General features: G+C 42.4%; 1 protein-coding gene across 1 annotated transcript in view; it reads right to left on the bottom strand.

Moving 5' to 3' along the window:
* LOC102189209 (testis-expressed sequence 10 protein) overlaps positions 1 to 18,965 on the bottom strand; it is a 56,430-nt gene that overhangs the window by 17,522 nt on the left and 19,943 nt on the right. Inside the window, exons 6-8 of the mRNA XM_018052248.1 lie at positions 18,390 to 18,523; positions 11,895 to 11,975; positions 9,933 to 10,114 (exon numbers count right to left, since the gene is read on the bottom strand). Of these exons, the coding sequence (XP_017907737.1) occupies positions 9,933 to 10,114; positions 11,895 to 11,975; positions 18,390 to 18,523 (397 nt within the window). The remainder of the gene's footprint in view (positions 1 to 9,932; positions 10,115 to 11,894; positions 11,976 to 18,389; positions 18,524 to 18,965) is intronic.

The raw sequence follows: 18,965 nt of genomic DNA, 5'->3' as shown, positions 1-18,965 counted from the left end.
AATCTCCTGGCCTGGCCTGTCTCCATCTACCTGGGTTGTACCTGCTCTTCTGGATCTGTGTTAGACCTATCCTCTCACCCAATGAGGAATTCACTGCCCTGGCTCCACTCAGCACCCACACACCCATGCTCAGTTCACTCGGTCTTTTCGGTAGTGCAAAGCACAGCTCACTTTCCATGGGATATACTAGTGGTGGGGCTTCCTCTGCCTTCTGAGACCTCCCGTGGGGTCAGGAGGCTACTGGAGCCCTTCCCATCTCCCCCATTCTGGCCCAGAATCCGCCATAATATCAGCAACCACAAGACTCATCTGCATGAATCCCTGAGGTTTGGAGTGTATAGGGACCAGGCCTTCCTTGGCCTTAAAAGTGCATGGTATGGGTACATTGTGGGGAGAGCCAAGGGCACCTCAGGTGGGGACCCCAGAGGGGAAGAGCTGAGGGGATGATGGCACATTCCCAATGTCCAAGAAGCCCCTGGTGTGACTTTCTTGGTGCTTTGGTGACATCACCTTAAACTGGTGGCTCAGACATCAGAATGTATTATCTTACATGTCTGGATGTCAGAGTCTAAAGTCAAGGTGTTGGCCTGGCTGCTCCCTTCTGGAGGCTCTAGGAGAAAATGTTTTCTTGCTTTTTCTATCTTTTTAGAGGTCCCCAGCATTCCTCGGCTCATGGCCCCTTCCTGCGTCACCAAATCACGTTGCTCCTCCCTCTGCTCCTGTCATCACATCTCCTCCTCTGACTCTGACCTCCTGCTTCCCTCTTTCCTCATGAGTGGTACTGTGTTTATGTTGGGTCCAACCAGATCATCCAGGATAATCTTCCTATTTCCTGATCCTCGACTCCATTACAGCTGCTGAGTCTCTTTTGCCATGTAAGGTAACATAGCCCCAGGTTCTGCTGATGAGGATGGCCGTCCTTGAGGGTTACTTTTGGCTAGCCACACCATGTACGCTTCTCTTTCCTTCAAGTCACCACTTCTCCCACCCCTCCCTCTCAGCTGGAGAGCTTGCTTCCTATTTCACTGAGAACATCGAAACATGTGCCATTCATGTTTGCAGTACAGCAGGCATGTTGCATCTCTCCTGAGCCTCCTGGCCCATTGTACCCAGTCCCTCCTGGAGCTCTGGGTGTCCAGAGGCTCCCTGGCTCCATGTCTTGTCTCCACTTTCATGGCTCTCGTATAAACGTGCAGTAGCACTCTGCTTCCCACTACTGCCCAGTTTCTCTGCCTCTTTTCCCCCAGAGACTCCTCCTAACAGCCCTGAATCTAACCCACTCTACCCAGGAATGTCCCAAGTACCACCAGAGCCACATGGCCAGTGTCCCGAGGAACCTGTCTTGCCAGACACCCGTAGCCCCACGTCCTCCTCTCATTCAGCACTTGACCAAGTCTCACTGCCATTTCCTGGGCACGAGGACCAGCCAGCTACTCCACTGTGCACTGGCCCCCTCCCCTCCCACCTCTAAACGCTGGAGACCCCGGGCCTCCATACTTAGGCTGTTCTTCCCCTCTGCACAGTCTCCTTGATACAGGCTCAGCTTTGACAGGCCTGTTGCCTCCTTCAACATATTGTCCAATACCTGACTGTTTCTTACCGACCTGGCCCCTCCCCGCCCATAATCTCTCACCTCCTCTCCTGTAACTGCCTCCAAACTGGTTCCTTGACTTTCTGGTATGACTTTCTTGGGAATGTGGTGACATCACCTTAAGTGGGTGGCTCAGACAACAGAAACTTATTATCTTGCATTTCTGGAGGTCAGAGTCTAAAGTCCAGGTGTTGGCCAGGCTGCTTCCCTCTAGAGACTCTAGTGGGGGAAACTGTTTTCTTTCTTCTTCTAGCTTTTAGAGGTCCCGACATTTCTAGGCTCATGGCCCCTTCCTCTGTCTCCAAAGCACATTGCTCCTCCTGCTCCTGTCTTCACAGCTCCTCCTCTGACTCTGACCTGCTGCCTCCCTCTTTCCTCATGAGGACCTTTGTTGGGTCCACCCAGATAATCTGGGATAATCTTCCTATTTCCTGATCCTCAGCTCCATCACAGCTGCAGCGTCCCTTTTGCCATGTAAGATAACAGCCACAGGTTCTGATGACGAGGATGGCCATTTTTGAGGGTGATTTTTGGCCAGCCACACCATATACCCTTCCCTCTCCAAGTTGCCACTTCCCCACCCCTCCCTCTCAGCTGGAGAGCTTCCTTCCTGTTTCACTGAGAATATCAAAGTACTCAGACTAGATGCCGTTCATGTTCCCAGCCCACTTCTCACCCCGAGAAAGCATCTTCTATCTCTCTCGGGCCTCCTGGCCCATCCCAGTCAGTCCCTCCTGGAGCTCTGGGTGCCCAGTCTGCCTTGCTCCATGTCTTCCGTGCCCCCTTTCAAGGCTCCTGTGTGAACGTGCAGTGGCAATCTCCCTCCTGCTATTGCCCAGTCTCTCTGCCTCCTTTCCCCCAGAGACTCCTCATAACAGCCCTGGATCTAACCCACTCTGCCCAGGAGTGTCCCCAGTGCCACCAGAGCCACATGGCCAGTGTCCCCAAGAGCCTGTCTTGCCAGAGCCACCCTTGGACCTGAGTCCTCCTCTCAGCACTTCAGCAAGTTCACTGCCATTTCCTGGGCACCAGGACCAGCCAGCTACTCTGCTCTGCACTGGTCCCCTCCCCTCCCACCTCTAAATGCTGGAGACCCCAGGGCTCTGTGCTCAGCCTGCTCCTCCCCTCTGCACTTCTTCCCTGGTTGGTGCAATAGGCTCAACTTTGACAGGTCCTGTTGCCTCCTTCAAAGTATTGTCCCAAATCTGACCGTTTCTTATCACCCTGGCCCCTTCCCACCCACAATCTCTCACTTCTCTCCTGTAGCTGCCTCCAAACAGGTTCATTCTCCACACAGCACCAGTGATCCAAGTGCTAGACTTGACTTAGCAGTTCTCCATGGGCATCAACTCCAACCCCCATCATAAAGGCCCTGGGAACCTGAGTCCTGTCTACCCGCCACGCTTCCCATATGTCATTGCTCTTCCTCCCACCCACCTGGCCATCCCTCCTCTCCTCGTCTGCACTCACTGCTCCCTCTGCTCCAGCATCAGAAAGTTGGGTTGTCCTATTTGGAATCTCAGCTCATGAAAGCTCCATGCTTCCACCCTGTGAAATGTCCTTCCCTTCCTGTCCTGTCCCTTCCATGGCTTACTTCCACATGTCACGTCTGACAATGGCAGCCTAGTTGGATTCTTTACAAAGCTTCATGAAAGAGGAACTTCATCATTTCACCCCTGTGCTCAAGGGCAGAAGCTGCCCTGGATGCTGTATGTGTGTGTTGGACAGGTGCTTGAAGGGGACCAAGCACAGTTATGGCCTGCGCTCCTCTACCCACCTCCAACGATGAAACCTTCCATTTGGCTAATGAAGTGAGGGAGTTTCCACCCAGATGGTCCTGCCCTGACAGCATTTCAGGACTCCAGTAACTCCCAGAGGCTTTCAGGAGACCGTCAGCTGTCCCTGAGCAATACAAGCTGCCTCCACCAGGCCTGGGTATGGGCACTTTCTGAAGAAACTCAACCAAGAAGTTGAAGAGAAAACTAAAGCCCTGACTAAATGAATGAAAGAGGAGGATGACTCAGGTGGGGATGTGCTGCTGCAGCTCAGTTTCCAAAAGCCGGGTATATTGCAGCTTCAGCTGGCCAGTTTCCACTCCCAGACCAGCTCTCTTGGGTTCAAACCCTGTAGCTGTCCCTTCTTTGCCTTAGAGAGTGCTTTCTCCTGGACCACCACTCCCTTCTTGGGCACAGCCTACATATACTGACGGATTTACATTTGTGACTGTTCTGAGGGTCGATCAGGAACTTCCTGAAGCATGATTCCAGTGCTTACTTGCATGACTTAATCAGGCTGGTCTGAGTGGGATGCTGCTGTTTGGAATTTCACAGAGGTCCACCCAAGTGAGGCTGCAGGGCAGAGACTCATAAGCCCCGCTTTGCTACCTGGTCTTCTCAGACCTGGCTCAGTAACCCACCTGAACTTACATTTCTTTCCTAGGGTGATTCTGGGGGGCCCCAGGTCTGTGACTTCACTAGTTCTGGGTTCTGATGGGGCTGGCCAGCTGGGGCTTTGACTGCTGACACCCCATCTACCCTAGCATCTTCACCAACGTCACCAACTGGATCGAGATCCAGAGACTCACACCCCTCCCTGAGCCCACGTCTGCTCTCCTCCACAGACCGTTTCTACAACAGCCTCCTGGCTGGAACCTTCCCCCCTCCCCTCCCCGAGTCCCATCAGCTCTCAGTGCTCTGTTCTTGGCTTTCCTGTCCATCAGCTGCAACCCCCACAAACCAAGCTTGAAAAACCAACTAAAAGACTCATCCTGATCCTGTCTTGGAGCCTTATTGCTCCTCCTGATCCTCAGCATTCACGCCTTCACTTGAGGTTTGTCATCTGACTCCCCAGACAAGGGAACAGGAACTGGCAGGAACATTCGAGCAGGAGGGCAGGTGTGGGGACACTGGAGCCCAGCTGGGGGGCGAGAAGGGCGTCTCCGCTTGCATGCACCACTCCTGCTGTGGGAGTGCACACACTGTGGAGGAAGTACATCAGTCAGCTCCAGCTGCCATGACAAATATCACAAGCAATGTGGCTTAGACAACAGGAATCCTCCTGGCCCTCAACCCTACATGACCGCTCCCTTCTGGCCAGCACCCCGGGCCAGCCTGCTCCAAGGTGTCCACACACCATCAGCAGTAGGAGCCTAGTGTCTCCTTTCTGCTTAGCTGACTCAGGACTCAGTGGCCCTGCCTATAAGCCTTGAAGCAATGCTCTCATCAACCTTCCTGCTAGTCTGCCTGACACAGTCTTTGTGTAGCCAGCAGGACCCCAGGAAGCCTCACAACGCACTTGCCCCAGTCTTCAGAATCCCTGATAATCTGGTAAAGTTCCCCTTTAACACATATCCAATATGGACTACATTCTATTCAAAAGATTCAGGCCAAATTCTTTCCAATCCTGGCACTGCCCACATATCCCGGACTCTCACTGACAGATGAGCACAAATGGACTCACATGGACTTTCACATGGATCCCACTGGCTGGAGCCAGGAATTTGTGCAGGAACTCCCTCTCCAAGATGAGCTTGGAAGTGCATTCCCACCATCCACACATTTCCACAGTCTCTGCCTCTGGGTGGAGTTCTACCACTGAGGTACCACCATGCTTAGCCATGTGTCCACCACCAGCATCAGCCCTTAAGAGCCCAGCAGTCTCTGGAAGGGGAAGACTAGCATTCCCTCTCTTGTTGGTGAACTCAATTATGGATCCTCAGGCAAGACTGTTCAGGGTCCTGGAGTCAGTGAGCTACTACCACACCATGTGGTCCACACACATTCTCCAGATCAGGGGAGCTCAGGCAGTTTAGCTGCACTCGTAGCCACTCCACTGGTCCTAAGTTCTTATCTTCCTCCCACTCCAGCATCCTCAGGCTGTCCGTGCCCTTGGAGGCTGGCCTTCATACACCTTGTTTCTGGAGTTAGGTGGTTCTCTGCCCCTCCCGGTTGTCCTTAGACCTCTCTCTAATCAGGGGATCCCAACACATACCTCATCCACGTAGCAGATGAGCAAGGACAGAGAAGAAAACCTTCCTCAGTGACCAGTGCAAAGAGATAGAAGAAAACAACAGAATGGGAAAGAATAGAGATCTCTTCAAGAAAACTAGATACCAAGGGAATATTTCATATAAAGATAGGCACAATAAAGGACAGAAATGGTATGGACCTAACAGAAGCAGATGATATTAAGAAGAGGTGGCAAGAATACACAGAAGAACTACACAAAAAAGATCTTCATGACCCAGATAACCACAATGGTGTGATCACTCACCTAGAGCCAGATATCCTGCAGTGTGAAGTCAAGTGGGCCTTAGGAAGCCCACTATGGAAGTTCACTATGAACAAAGCTAGTGGAGGTGATGGAATTTAGCTGCACTATTTCAAGTCTTAAAAGATGATGCTGTGAAAATGCTGCACTCAACATGCCAGCAAATTTGGAAACTCACCACAGGACTGGAAAAGGTCAGTTTTCATTCTAATCCCAAAGAAGGCAATGCCAAACAATGTTCAAACTACTGCACAAATGCACTCATCTCACACGCTAGCAAAGTAATACTCAAAATTCTCCAAGTGAGGCTTCAATAGTACATGAACCATGAACTTTCATATGTACAATCTGGATTTAGAAAAGGCAGAGGAACCAGAGATCAAATTGCCAACATCCTTTGGATCATGGAAAAAGCAAGAGTGTTCCAGAAAAACATCTACTTTGGCTTCATTAACTATGCTAAAGCCTCTGATTGTGTGGATCACAAACAAAGTGTGGACAATTCTTCAAGAGATGGGAATACCAGACCACCTTACCTGCCTCCTGAGAAATCTGTATTCTGGTCAAGAAGCAACAGCTAGAACAGGACATGGATCAACAGACTTGTTCCAAATTGGACAAGGAGTAGGTGAAGGCCATATACTGTCACCCTGCTTATTTAACTTACATGCAGGGTGAAAGTGAAAGTGAAGTTGCTCAGTCATGTCCGACTCTTTGCGACCCCATGAACTGTAGCCTACCAGCCTCCTCAGTCCATGGAATTTTCTAGGCAAGAGTACTGGAGTGGGTTGCCATTTTCTTCTCCAGGGGATCTTCCCAACCGTGGGACTGAACCTGGGTCTCCTGCATTGGAGGCAGACGCTTTACAGTCTGAGCCACCAGGGTATATATACATGCAGAGTACATCATGCGAAATGCTCGGCTGGACAAAGCACAAGCTGGAATCAAGACTGTCATCTGAATAACCTCAGATATGCAGATGACACCACTCTTATGGCAGAAAGTGAAGAGGAACTGAAGAGCCTCTTGATGAAAATCAAAGAGGAGAGTGAAAAAGCTGGCTTAAAGGTCAACATTCAAAAAACTAAGATCATGGCATCCAGCCCCTTCACTTCATGGCACAGAGATGGAGAAAGAATGGAAACAGTGGCTGACCTTGTTTTCCTAGGCTCCAAAATTACTGCAGCTGGTGACTGCAGTCATGAAATCAAGGGGCGCTTGTTCCTCAGCAGAAAAGCTATGACAAACCTCGACAGAATATTTAAAAGCAGAGACATTACTTTGCCGACTAAGGTCCATCTAGTCAAAGCTATGGTTTTTTCCAGAAGTCATGTATGGATGTGAGAACTGGATCATAAAGAAAGCTGATGCCCGAAGAATTGATGCTTTTGCAGATTAAAGAGTGAAGTTAAGTCTCAAGCAGGGTATATAATAACAAACCTACACTAGGATATAAGACAACAAAGAGAAAACTTTCAAGACAACAAAGAGAAAAGAGTCAAAAACCACGGAAAAGAACAGACTATCTATGAGACAAGAGGGCTCAGTTAAACAGCAGATCTTTCATTTATTAACAGAGTCCAGGAAACAATACAACGGTTTCTTCAGAGTACTGTGGCCACAGTTTTGAAAACCTCAAGGGGTCGAGCCCGATTTTTTGGTTAGCACTTGTGAAGTTCCCAGTACTTTCACTGGCACTCTCATTATCTGTAATCTCACAATTACCTTGTGTAGGAGGGTAGGAGCAGCCCAAAAGGGAAACTTAAGTACCTAAGGCTCTGGCTGCCAACGCTTTCTTGTGCCTAAGTAATGTCATCCAGAGATAAACATGGTCCTGGTAGTATCAAACTTTCTAATACCCAGCACAAAACAGGCAAAATGTATTAAATACACTGAATTTTGTTCAGTCCAACCACACACAATCAAAGCAGAATGTTCTAAGAAACTAAGAAGACCTCTGAAACATAAGTGTACCACAAAGGGCCTATATTTCAAGTGACAGGAAATGACAAATAGCAAAATACCTATTTCATAAATGGGGATGCTCATTATAAAATTTTTATAACCCGGAGAAGTTCCTTGCTATTTACAAAGGTTTTTCTTGAGCTACGAGACCTGAAGTTTGATGATGTGTAAGAAAAGTACCATCAGATCTATTTATTTTTGTGTAAATTTTACAGGGTAAGTTCAGTTCAGTTCACTTGCTCAGTCATGTCCGACTCTTTGCGACCCCATGAATTACAGCACGCCAGGCCTCCCTGTCCATCACCAATTCCTGGAGTTCACTCAGACTCGCGTCCATCCAGTCAGCGATGCCATCCAGCCATCTCATTCTCGGTCGTCCCTTCTTCTCCTGCCCCCAGTCCCTCCCAGCATCAAAGTCTTTTCCAATGAGTCAACTCTTCGCATGAGGTGGCCAAAGTACTGGAGTTTCAGCTTTAGCATCATTCCTTCCAAAGGAATCTCAGGGTTGATGTCCTTCAGAATGGACTGGTTGGCTCTCCTTGCAGTCCAAGGGACTCTCAAGAGTCTTCTCCAACACTACAGTTCAAAAGCATCAATTCTTCAGCGCTCAGCCTTCTTTACAGTCCAACTCTCACATCCATACATGACTACTGGAAAAACCATAGCCTTGACTAGACGGACCTTAGTCGGCAAAGTAATGTCTCTGCTTTTGAATATGCTATCTAGGTTGGTCATAACTTTTCTTCCAAGGAGTAAGCATCTTTTAATTTCATGGCTGCAATCACCATCTGCAGTGATTGGTAACAGTAAAATCTACCAAGTTTTAAATACACACAACACTTTGTGGGAAAAATCCCAATCAGTAAATTATAGTACATTCATAAAACGGAATACTACAGAGCAAGGGTACCAGACTACAGCCAATCCTGCTTGCAGCCTGTATTCGTAAATAATATTTTATTGGAACACAGCCACACCTATTCATTTATGTATCATCTGATGCTGCTTTCATAGGATCAGGGAGTGCTGAGTAGTTCTGACAAGACTTTATGGTTTGAAAAACCTAAAATATTCACCATCTGACTCTTTACATAGAAAGAAGTTTGCTGACTCCTGGTATAGAGAAACAAAATGAATTACATCCTTAAATCAACATGAGTAACTCTCACAATGATGCAAATCAAGTCACAAAAAAATACATTATGATTCCTTTTATGTCAAACTCTTAAAACATGCAAAACAAAAATTCACTGTTTATAAATGCACATAAAATTTTTAAATAAAAAGGCAGCAAAGTACTAACACAGAAGTGATCTCTGGAGGTGTAAAAAATAAATGTAACTGTGGAAAGGACATGCATAGTGTGCATGCTAATGATGTTCTATTCCTAAACCTGGAATTTAGCTAAATGGATGTTCAGTTTATACTCTTTAAACTATTTAAATGTTTTACACAATCATATGTATGACATATTTCTATGACACTTAAAAGCTCAAAAAAGACTTGAAAGGCAAATGTCAAAATGTGACAGAATGATTTTTATTTTCTTATATGTGATCATCTCTTAAGACTGTTTAATCACCTTCTTGCAATGAACTGTAAGCAGCATACTGAAAAGAACATAAGCATGAGAACACTTTTTGAAAATGAAAGTGAAATCTTCCATACTATCCTAGAAGCTTTAGTCTAAAAATTATATAGAAACAAAAGTAATAATTGAAAAACACCAGCATCTTAGGACAATTTCCTTAAACCCATGAATTTAAAATGTGACTCTGGCTAGTTCTAATGAAGCCCAAACAAAATACAAAGGCTCGTATTAATGAGTCCATTCTTCTTAATTTTTTCTTGCCAGATCTACAGCAAAGTTAAGGAAAGCTGCCAAGAAACTCTATAATACCATTTAACTTTTCAAATTTGTAGCTTACAAGAAAAAACAAAAACTAAGACTGCTATACCACATCACAAAAGAACAAAGAAGCAGGCAGCTAGGGATACACAAACTCTAAAAAAGAATTAGATTTTGGAAATATCTTATGGATTGACTGACTGAAGGGAATTGAACAAGTAGGAAAAAAATTAAAAGTTAAGAGTATAAAACTGTTACCTTTTTCTTAGATGTTCTGCTTCTCCTTTCTCTAAAGTAAGCAGAAAATAAAGCAGACTGTAGCAACAAGAAGCCAGAAACGGCAGTAGAGTTTCACTAAGTACACATGTATGATCCAGGAGCTTACAGATAACACCCAAAACACAGCCAGCCGTGCTGTCAGGAATTACAGTCAATCCAACCTAGGCAGAGAAATATGAGGTTAATGACCTGTTCACAACAGCCCTTCTCCCCAGAATAAAAACAAATACCATCACCTGGACAGTTAACCTCCCATCACTACTGGTGGCTCAGATGGTAAAGAATCTGCCTGCAGTGTGGAAGATCCAGGTTTAATCCCTGGTTTGGGAAGATCCCCTGGAGAAGGGAATGGCAACCTACTCCAATATCCTTGCTGGAGAATCCCACGGACACAGGAGCCTGGCAGACTACAGCCCATGGGGTCACACAGTCGGAGAGGACGTTAACAACTACCCTACTACTGGTGGAAATGAGAATAACCACAACACATGCCACGCCACCCACCGCATCGGAAGGTCCTGTTTCCCTCTGACAACTTAACTGCTACCTGAAATGACCCTGAAAATATTTAAACTCAAGAAATACTATCAATCCAATCCCCCACATCCCCTTCAAGACAAAGTCTCTTAAATTTTCTAGATGTTACAATTTCTACTGTTGGCCAGAAATATTATTTAAAAGGCTTATTTCATGCATCCAAAGAAAATCTTGATACCAACAATCACATTTACATGATCCTGAGTATTCAGACTAGAAAACACTAATCTGGCACCACCCTCATCCCAGGAAATTAAATGCACAAACCAGAGTTCATTTTACAACTTTCCTTCCCCTGCCCTTTGATTTGACCGGTCATTCAGACATAACCAAAGAAAATCATCTGCACTGGAGTAAGGTAATACTATACTTACTCTTGACTGCCTCACTGCCCCAGACCCAGACAGGGGACATCCTGGTACACTGGCTCACCTGGACTCTACTGTACCAACAGCCATTAAGGTGGACTCTAACTTGTAACGATAAGTATACATAGTTAAAATCTCCTGCAAGCAACTGTTGAGTAATCATAGTCTGCAGGCTCTGAGGTCTTAACCTTTCTACCAGGCTGTCTGAAGAAAGTGACCAAGACTGACTGGAATGCTGATCTTGGAACAGTGAATGTAATCAAAGGAGGGCATACATTTCTAGAGTGGAAGTTAAAAAAAAAACAGATGGGGATCTTTAGAGATACAATGTATATGGATTGGAAGTTTAATAGCGGGAAAATAAGGGTACTGAGAATTCAAAGTGATAGTCTTCCAACCTGAGGGAAGTAAAGAAAACGGGGTACACATGTGCCTATAAAATTATCCAAACAAGTGACAGTCCCTTGAAGAAAACCTTGCGGGCTCTCCCTTGCACTGTAATATATCATTATACTAAAAAGTCAAAGATCAAAGTGTAAAGGTTGGAGGAAGTTAAAAGCAAAACCCAGGCATACCTAATGAGAATTCAATACCAATGGGAACAAGAGACACCCACAGGCCAAAAGACAAGTAAGTTTCATGGCTAAGCTCACTGTTTCTAGTGGCCTTGAGCCTGTGAGGTGACAGCCCTACTCCACACCTCACCCCTTCTAGGTATGACACTAAGCACATGTTCACGAAAGCATTTCAAGTCAGAAAGACCCAAGGTATCATTTTAAGGTCATTCATTGCTCATACATAGAGAGTAAGGTCCTGGGAAAAGAGGGGGATTTCCTTCCCTAAGGTCACAGAATTAATTAGCAACAGCCAGCAAACAAACCAAGATTTCTCAGTTCTCATCACAGATGAGAGGCCATGAAATTATTAAGCTTAGATTTCTGGACACACACTCTCTCCCTGATTATGGCAAACCAAATCTTAACCAGTGAATCTCTATGCTTTTCGTGTAACAGAAAAAAATTTTAAGTGTATTTACCAAATGCTTACTGACGGCAGTCTGCAGGACGTCAAAGCTTTGGCTTCGGACAGGGACAACCAATAAATTGTGACAAACTGTCTGTCGGAAAGGAGAAAACCAGTACCAGATCAGAACACTGTAGGTCAGAAACAAGTCCAAAATTTTTTTTAAACCTACTTGCTCTACATATCAAAAAGAAACTCAACAAGAAGTAACTCTAAAGATGCAAATATCAATCAATCAATCCTCATATATATGGGCTAATTTTCCAAGTAATTCATTTACTAAATATTTACTGGGCACTGTGGAGAAGGAAATGGCAACTCACTCTGGTATTCTTGCCTGGGGAATTCCATGGACAGAAGAGTCTGACAAGCTACCAAATATGGGGTCACAAAGAGTTGGACGCAACTGAGTGACTACCACACAAACTGAGCTAGTCTTATCAGGCGCTACACATAGGAGTAAAAGAATGAGAAATTTCTGTCTCACAGCCCTCGGGTAGCTTACAATCAACCAAGGTAGAGCCTACATTCCCATTAAATAAGTGCTACAATAGGAAGGTCTCAGTGATGTAAACAAAGAGCTAACAAAAGCCTTTCTCCCATTTGGTGGAAAAATACATCATTGAAAAAAACATGATCCAGAAAATAGAAATACCACGTGCAAATTATGCTGCCTCTTATTCCCTAAAGGTAAAAGAACAGTCTATAAGGAAGAAAAATATGAATGAGATGGGAATCAGATCTCTAGTATTTTTAATTTCCTAAGATCTCAAGAAAACAAGAAGCAGAATGACAGCATCAAGCCCTTCAGAGAATCACAACACAACTCCAGAAGCCAATGGAACGCAGTACCAAAATGAAGTTTGTAGAAAAATCCCATGGGGAGACAAGATAAGGCTAGTGGAAAGAAGAAAACGACTCTAGGAAGAGAAGGAATCATCAAGATAAATTCAAGAGAACTGTCAATCCTCAAAAATCAACAGTATCTGCATTACGTCTCTATACAATTTCTTGCAGTGATACTACCCAGAGTCTTCACAGGGCAATTGTCTTCACTTTTAAACCATAGGTAACAATGTAAACAGGATATTTTCAATGCCATCTTCCTTCTTCAAAATGAGCACAGTGAATGTTATCTATCATTCATAAAAGGTACATCATATTTGAAAGGCCCATTCAATAGTAAATGATCACTCAATCCCCTCCTTTTTCCTTTCTGCCTCCCTCCCCTCCTGAACAACTCAGTTCTAAAGCGACTGCGTGAGGCCAAGCTAGACATCAGCACTAGAGTCAATAGGCGAGCTTCAGTGGCCCAGAGTCAGTTATCTGTTAACAAATAGAGGTGCTCTGTCCCCAAGAATTGGAGTTCAAATGGGAGAAGAAAGATGCCCACAGGGGAAAAGGGTGGCACCGAAAGGAGACGATCACAGACAGAGGAAGTGACCAAGTAGGTAAATAAGTAAATGGAAGTCGGGTTTCTCACCATCAGAAAAAGCAGGTGCAAGAGGGAAAGGAGAAAACCAGAATGAACCCCATGGTGTTGAATTCCTGATTTCTGTTCACTGATAAGGTCTGGGAACAGCAACATCAACTAGCAATGAACACACTTCTAAGAGTCCAGAATTGTTTCCTAAAATCCATTCTCCACCTAAAGGAAAACTGGGCTTCTTAAAGAAATGCCCGATTGCTGGGCTGGGACAGGGAAAATACAACATGAATCTGAAACAATCTGTGATACAATAAAGGTAGTACAGCTAACCCTTGAACAACATGGGGAGGGGATTAGAGGCATAGACCCGCTGTGCAGTTGAAAATCTGCACGTAACTGAATAGTGGGCTCTCCACATCTAACGGTGTTCGTATCTGCAGATTCAACCATGGGTCCATGTAGTAATGTAGTATTTATTACTGAGATAAATCTGCATGTAAGTGGGCCTGCACAGTTCACATCTGTGTTGTCCAAGGTCAACCGCACTCAGAGAAACGTGAGAACACGTCAAAAACACAAAGATATTTGCTTCCAGGAGGTGACCATGGCAAACATGAACATCACACTTAATAAAGATAATAAGGAATTTTAACCCACTAGAAAGTATAAGAAACCATACTAACAAAAAGAAATAGATGAATAAAAGAGAAGACCAAAAAGAAATGATATTTACACTGTTTCAAAACATCATAAAATATTACTAAAGGGGAAAAAATAGAGTGGAGAAGGTGACCAGCTACCACTTACTCAAGTGGGCAAAGTGAACATCTAATTGGACAAATCAAAACCCTGCATCATCTGACAAGCTGCCATCAGAAACCCACAGCATCACTTCAGCATCACTTGTGACATATTCCTGCCACATCTGTATAACCTGATTTAACCATGAGGAAATAAACCTGAATTGAGAGAAATTTTACAAAATAACTGCAAAAAACACACTTACTCCTTAGAAGAAAAGTTATGACCAACCTAGACAGCATAGTAAAAAGCAGAGACATTACTTTGCCAACAAACATCTGTCTAGTCAAGGCTATCGTTTTTCCAGTAGTCATGTATGGATGTGAGAGCTGGACTATAAGAAAGCTGAGCGCGGAAGAATTGATGCTTTTGAAGTGTGGTATTAGAGAAGACTCTTGAGAATCCCTTGGACTGCAAGAAGATCCAACCAGTCCATCCTAAAGGAAATCAGTCCTGAATGTTCATTGGAAGGACTGATGTTGAAGCTGAAACTCCAATACTTTGGCCACCTAATGTGAAGAACTGACTCATTTGAGGAACTGACTCATTTCCTGATGCTGGGAAAGACTGAAGGTGGGGGGAGAAGGGGACAACAGAGGATGAGATGGTTGAATGGCATCACCAACTCAAAGGACATGAGTTTGAGTCAACTCTGGGAGTTGGTGATGGACAGGGAGGCCTGGCGTGCTGCAGTCCATGGGTAAGCAGAGTCAGACACGACTGAGCAACTGAACTGAACTGATTCTTCAAAAATAAAATTTTAAAAATAAAAAACTGAAAAAAAATAATAAAAAAAAATAAAGTACTTTATCATTTAAAATAAATAAATAAATAAAGAGATCATAAACTATTAAAAAAAAATCAGGGTCAATGAATGATACTGCTTTATCAGCAAAGTCTATGTACTATTCTAAATCCTTTGTTGTCATTTCAACAATCTTCACAACATCTTTACCAGGAGTAGATTCATTTGTTCATTCTTTGCTCATTCATTAGAAACAACTCTTGACCCATTCAAAGTTTTATCATGAGATATCTGCAATTGAGTCACATCTTCAAGCTCCATTTCTAATTCTGGTTCTCTTGCTATTTCCACATCTGCAGTTACTTCCTCCACTGCAGTCTTGGACTCCTCATGAAGGTTGTAATCAACTTCTTCCAAACTCATGTTAATATCGATATTCTGACCTCTCGCTATGAGTCACAAATGATCTTAATGGCATCTACAAGGTGAACTCTTTTCCAGAAAGTTTCCAATTTACTTTGCTCAGATCCGTCAGAAGAATCTCTAATTATGGCAACTATATCTTTAGAAAATGTTCTATTTCTTAAACTAGAGTAATGTTTTATTATTATTCTTCAGAATTTAGTTAAAGAGTCGTCTTTTCAAACCATTCAAAAATTTTATAAATGACAATGAAAATTAACCTTAAAAACTTCCACTGGCTCTGGAAAAGACACTTCCATTTGGGAATGATATCTCTGTCCAAAGATTCCTTTTCCCTTTGTGATCTTTCCCTTTTAACTACTATTTCCATCATTAATGGCAAGATCATACCTTCCTTCAGTGTTTGGAAGAAATGATCATGAAGATACTAAGTGAAAACTGCAAGATCCAAATCAGAGTATGTTGTTTGTGTAAAAGGAGAAGCCAAAAGAATACATACAATCATTTGTGAAGACACAGAAGTTATCCAAAATAATACATTTAGAAACTAAGGAAGGGAAGTGGGTGGCTGGGAGACAGGGAATGGAAGAACACTTTTACTATGATCCTTCTGTTCTTCTAAACTGTACTTTGTGGGACTTTCCTTGTGGTCCAGTGGTTAAGAATCTACCATCAATGTAGGGGACACAGGTTCAATTCCTGGTCTGGGAAGATTCCACAGGGCAGCTAAGCCTGTGTGCCAGAACTAATGAAGCCCTAGAGCCCATGCTCTGCAACAAGAGGAGCCACCACAGTGAGAAGCCTGCACTCCACAACTAAAGAGCAGCCCCAGAGAGTGACCCCCACTTGCTGCAACTGGAGAAAGCCTGTGCATGGCAACGAAGACCTCGTACTGCCATATAAAAATAAATAAATGCTTAAATGTAGTAAGTAGATAAATAAATTATACTTTGTCTAGAAAATCTACTCAGAAAAAACGGTCCGATTTAAATAAAAAACGACTTCAGACTAAGCAGATAAAACAACTAAGCAAACCCACACCATGGACTACTAACTTTTTCAAATGAAATAATAATAAAAAATCAATTTTTACACTAAGGGTGTCAAAAACTACATATATTTCAAGTAATTTCATATGAAAAGGCCAACTTAAAGACAAATTTTATCCAAAATAGAACTGGAATCTTAAGTTCAAAAACTAACAATGAAACTTTCAGATTTTTCCTAATTTATGTCTTAACATTTCAAAGACAGCATCCTTGAAGTTTAATACATGTCCTTGCCAATGTACACTCAGAAACATAACCAATCACATTTTCATGACATGTGTCTTTACACAGATGATGTGATTCTGAAAAATTAAAACTGTCAGAGAAAGATTACTGGAATTGTGCAAGTTATCAAACTAGACACTTAACAAGTCTATGTGTGGAATCTGGGGCCCACTGATCAATCCCCATACCACGCTTTCCCCAATCCATAATGATGTCGTTTAAAAACATTAGAAACAATCTTACAAAACAACTACTAATACTAAACCCAATCTCTTCATGTACTATGGATTAAGATAAAATGCCAGATATTAGATATGCAGGCTGGGTACCTAACTCATTAGTTTTCACTGTTTAAAATCCACTATTTTTTGAAAGCCAATATATGAACATAGTTAGGCACCAGGTAATAAAGAGAAGAAAGTGTCCCTGGCATGACCTAAGTATTGTGATCAGAGTCAAACAAAACCATGAGAGAAATGTGTTAAATGTCTACAAAAGGTGTAGCCCTAAGATACAGGAAGAACAAAAAGATTATTCTGGAAAAGAATGAAAGAAGTAATAAATAGATCAGCTGAATAAAATCAATTGGCATAGCAATAAAACAGATTTAGGTTCTAGAGACTACCCTGTTGAGAACAATGACAAAGGTTGTTTTTTGTTTGAAAAGGCTATGGCCTAGCAATTACGAGTTACAAGAAAAGAATATACAGTCAACACCCTAACCAAAAACCTTATGTATCATTAAAAAAACAAAAAGTTAGCTAGCACAGAACACAACCTCAGAATTTGCAAGAAAAGTTCCAACCAGCATTATTTGGGATGACACAACTGCAATCCTACTGGGCAAGTACCGTTCAATGCAAGGAAAGAAACTGAAGAAATAAGTAAAAGACATTAACTAATATATAAATATCTTACAGACTCAAATCCTTAGGACTAGTATTTATGATGCTTTTACATATTTATATATTTGTAACATAAAACAATTCTGACCATTAGCATAAAAGATCAGCCCTATAATTCCAATTTAAAACACTATTAACAGCTAACCTAGACTTGTAGTTTTAATTTGAATTTCACTATAAACAGTACTGAAACTAAAGATATTAAGATGTACCATGCTTGTAAGTTTATTAAATGTTTTAAGATTTACCATAACATTTATGAAGGTTTGTCTGAAAACTGAACTATTTACCAAATAGTGAATATATTATTTAAACTGTTTTTTAAAGTTTTAAATATGTTTGTAACAGGGATAAATTATAATTAAAATCTCCTTTTAAAACGATTGCCTAAACTTAGTATATTTATCTAAAAAGATTTGTTAAATTGAACTTTAAAATTTAAGGGAAATTTAGGGTTTAAAATGTAACTTTGATAAACTACATACTAATTCTTTAAAACCAAATGAACTTCCAAATAATTTTTTCTGTTTAGAAAAACCCACCTTCAAGGAAACAAAATCCTACTTAACGCTTATTCATCCTTCAATACCTACGTAAAATTCTTCCTTTTCCATGAAGCCTTTCCTCTTTTCTATAAATGGATTTATCCTTTTACTCTACACTAGCAAAAAGAAAATAAAAGTGTTTCTATCATTCAAACAGCTAATTTATTCTATTCTAGTGGCATAACTTTTATGAACATTCTTCTTTTAAGAATCTACATCGCCTATCCAAGGATCACATGCACTTTCAGAACAGGGACTGTGTTTTATACTACTCTAATAAATCTCTAAAAATATCTTACACAAGGCAATGCTAACACATAGTAACTATTGGCGGCTGATGAACTGAATTCTAACAATCTTGCATGCCTTTTCAAATGGACCATTACCTCTGTTACGTCCCAATGGTGTAAAAACTGATCCAAGTCAGTGAGGTCAAGTAGCACAGGGGAAAGCGGCGTCTGGATGACATGAGGCACTCCTCGAAGGCTCTGAAGCCAAGTCAGTTCCTCTTTTGAAAACCCTAATTTGAGTAAGAAAGCCAATTTAAAATAAATCACAAAGCATGTAACATTCTTCAATAATTTTTTAAAAACAGACATGTATCTTCAAGTTAAATTCTTCAAGCTGTTTTCTCTGAATTTCTTCATGGATTATTTTAAAAAATGAAATGCCAGCAATGTAACAAAATTCATATAACTATGTAAACAAAGATGTGACCTGAATCAATGTGTAATACATCAAGAAACAATATTATACCCCTTATACTGAGGACTTTACCACCTTTATACTTAAATAAATGTGAAAGACATAATCATTCTAATTAATGTCAGGTTTAAAAAAGCAAATGAACAAGAGAAACAGCATGCTCCTTCATACATATACCAAACTCTGTATTCTTAAACAACAGCCTTCCAAATGTTTTAAAACTATTCCATCCCTCCTAAGTCTATTTCTTCAACAAT

Source organism: Capra hircus, chromosome 8 (assembly GCF_001704415.2).
Source record: "Capra hircus breed San Clemente chromosome 8, ASM170441v1, whole genome shotgun sequence".
NCBI classification, from domain to species: Eukaryota; Metazoa; Chordata; class Mammalia; order Artiodactyla; family Bovidae; genus Capra; species Capra hircus.
The sequence above is the reverse complement of the archived record's forward strand: the minus strand, read 5'-3'. Positions and strand labels throughout refer to the sequence as shown.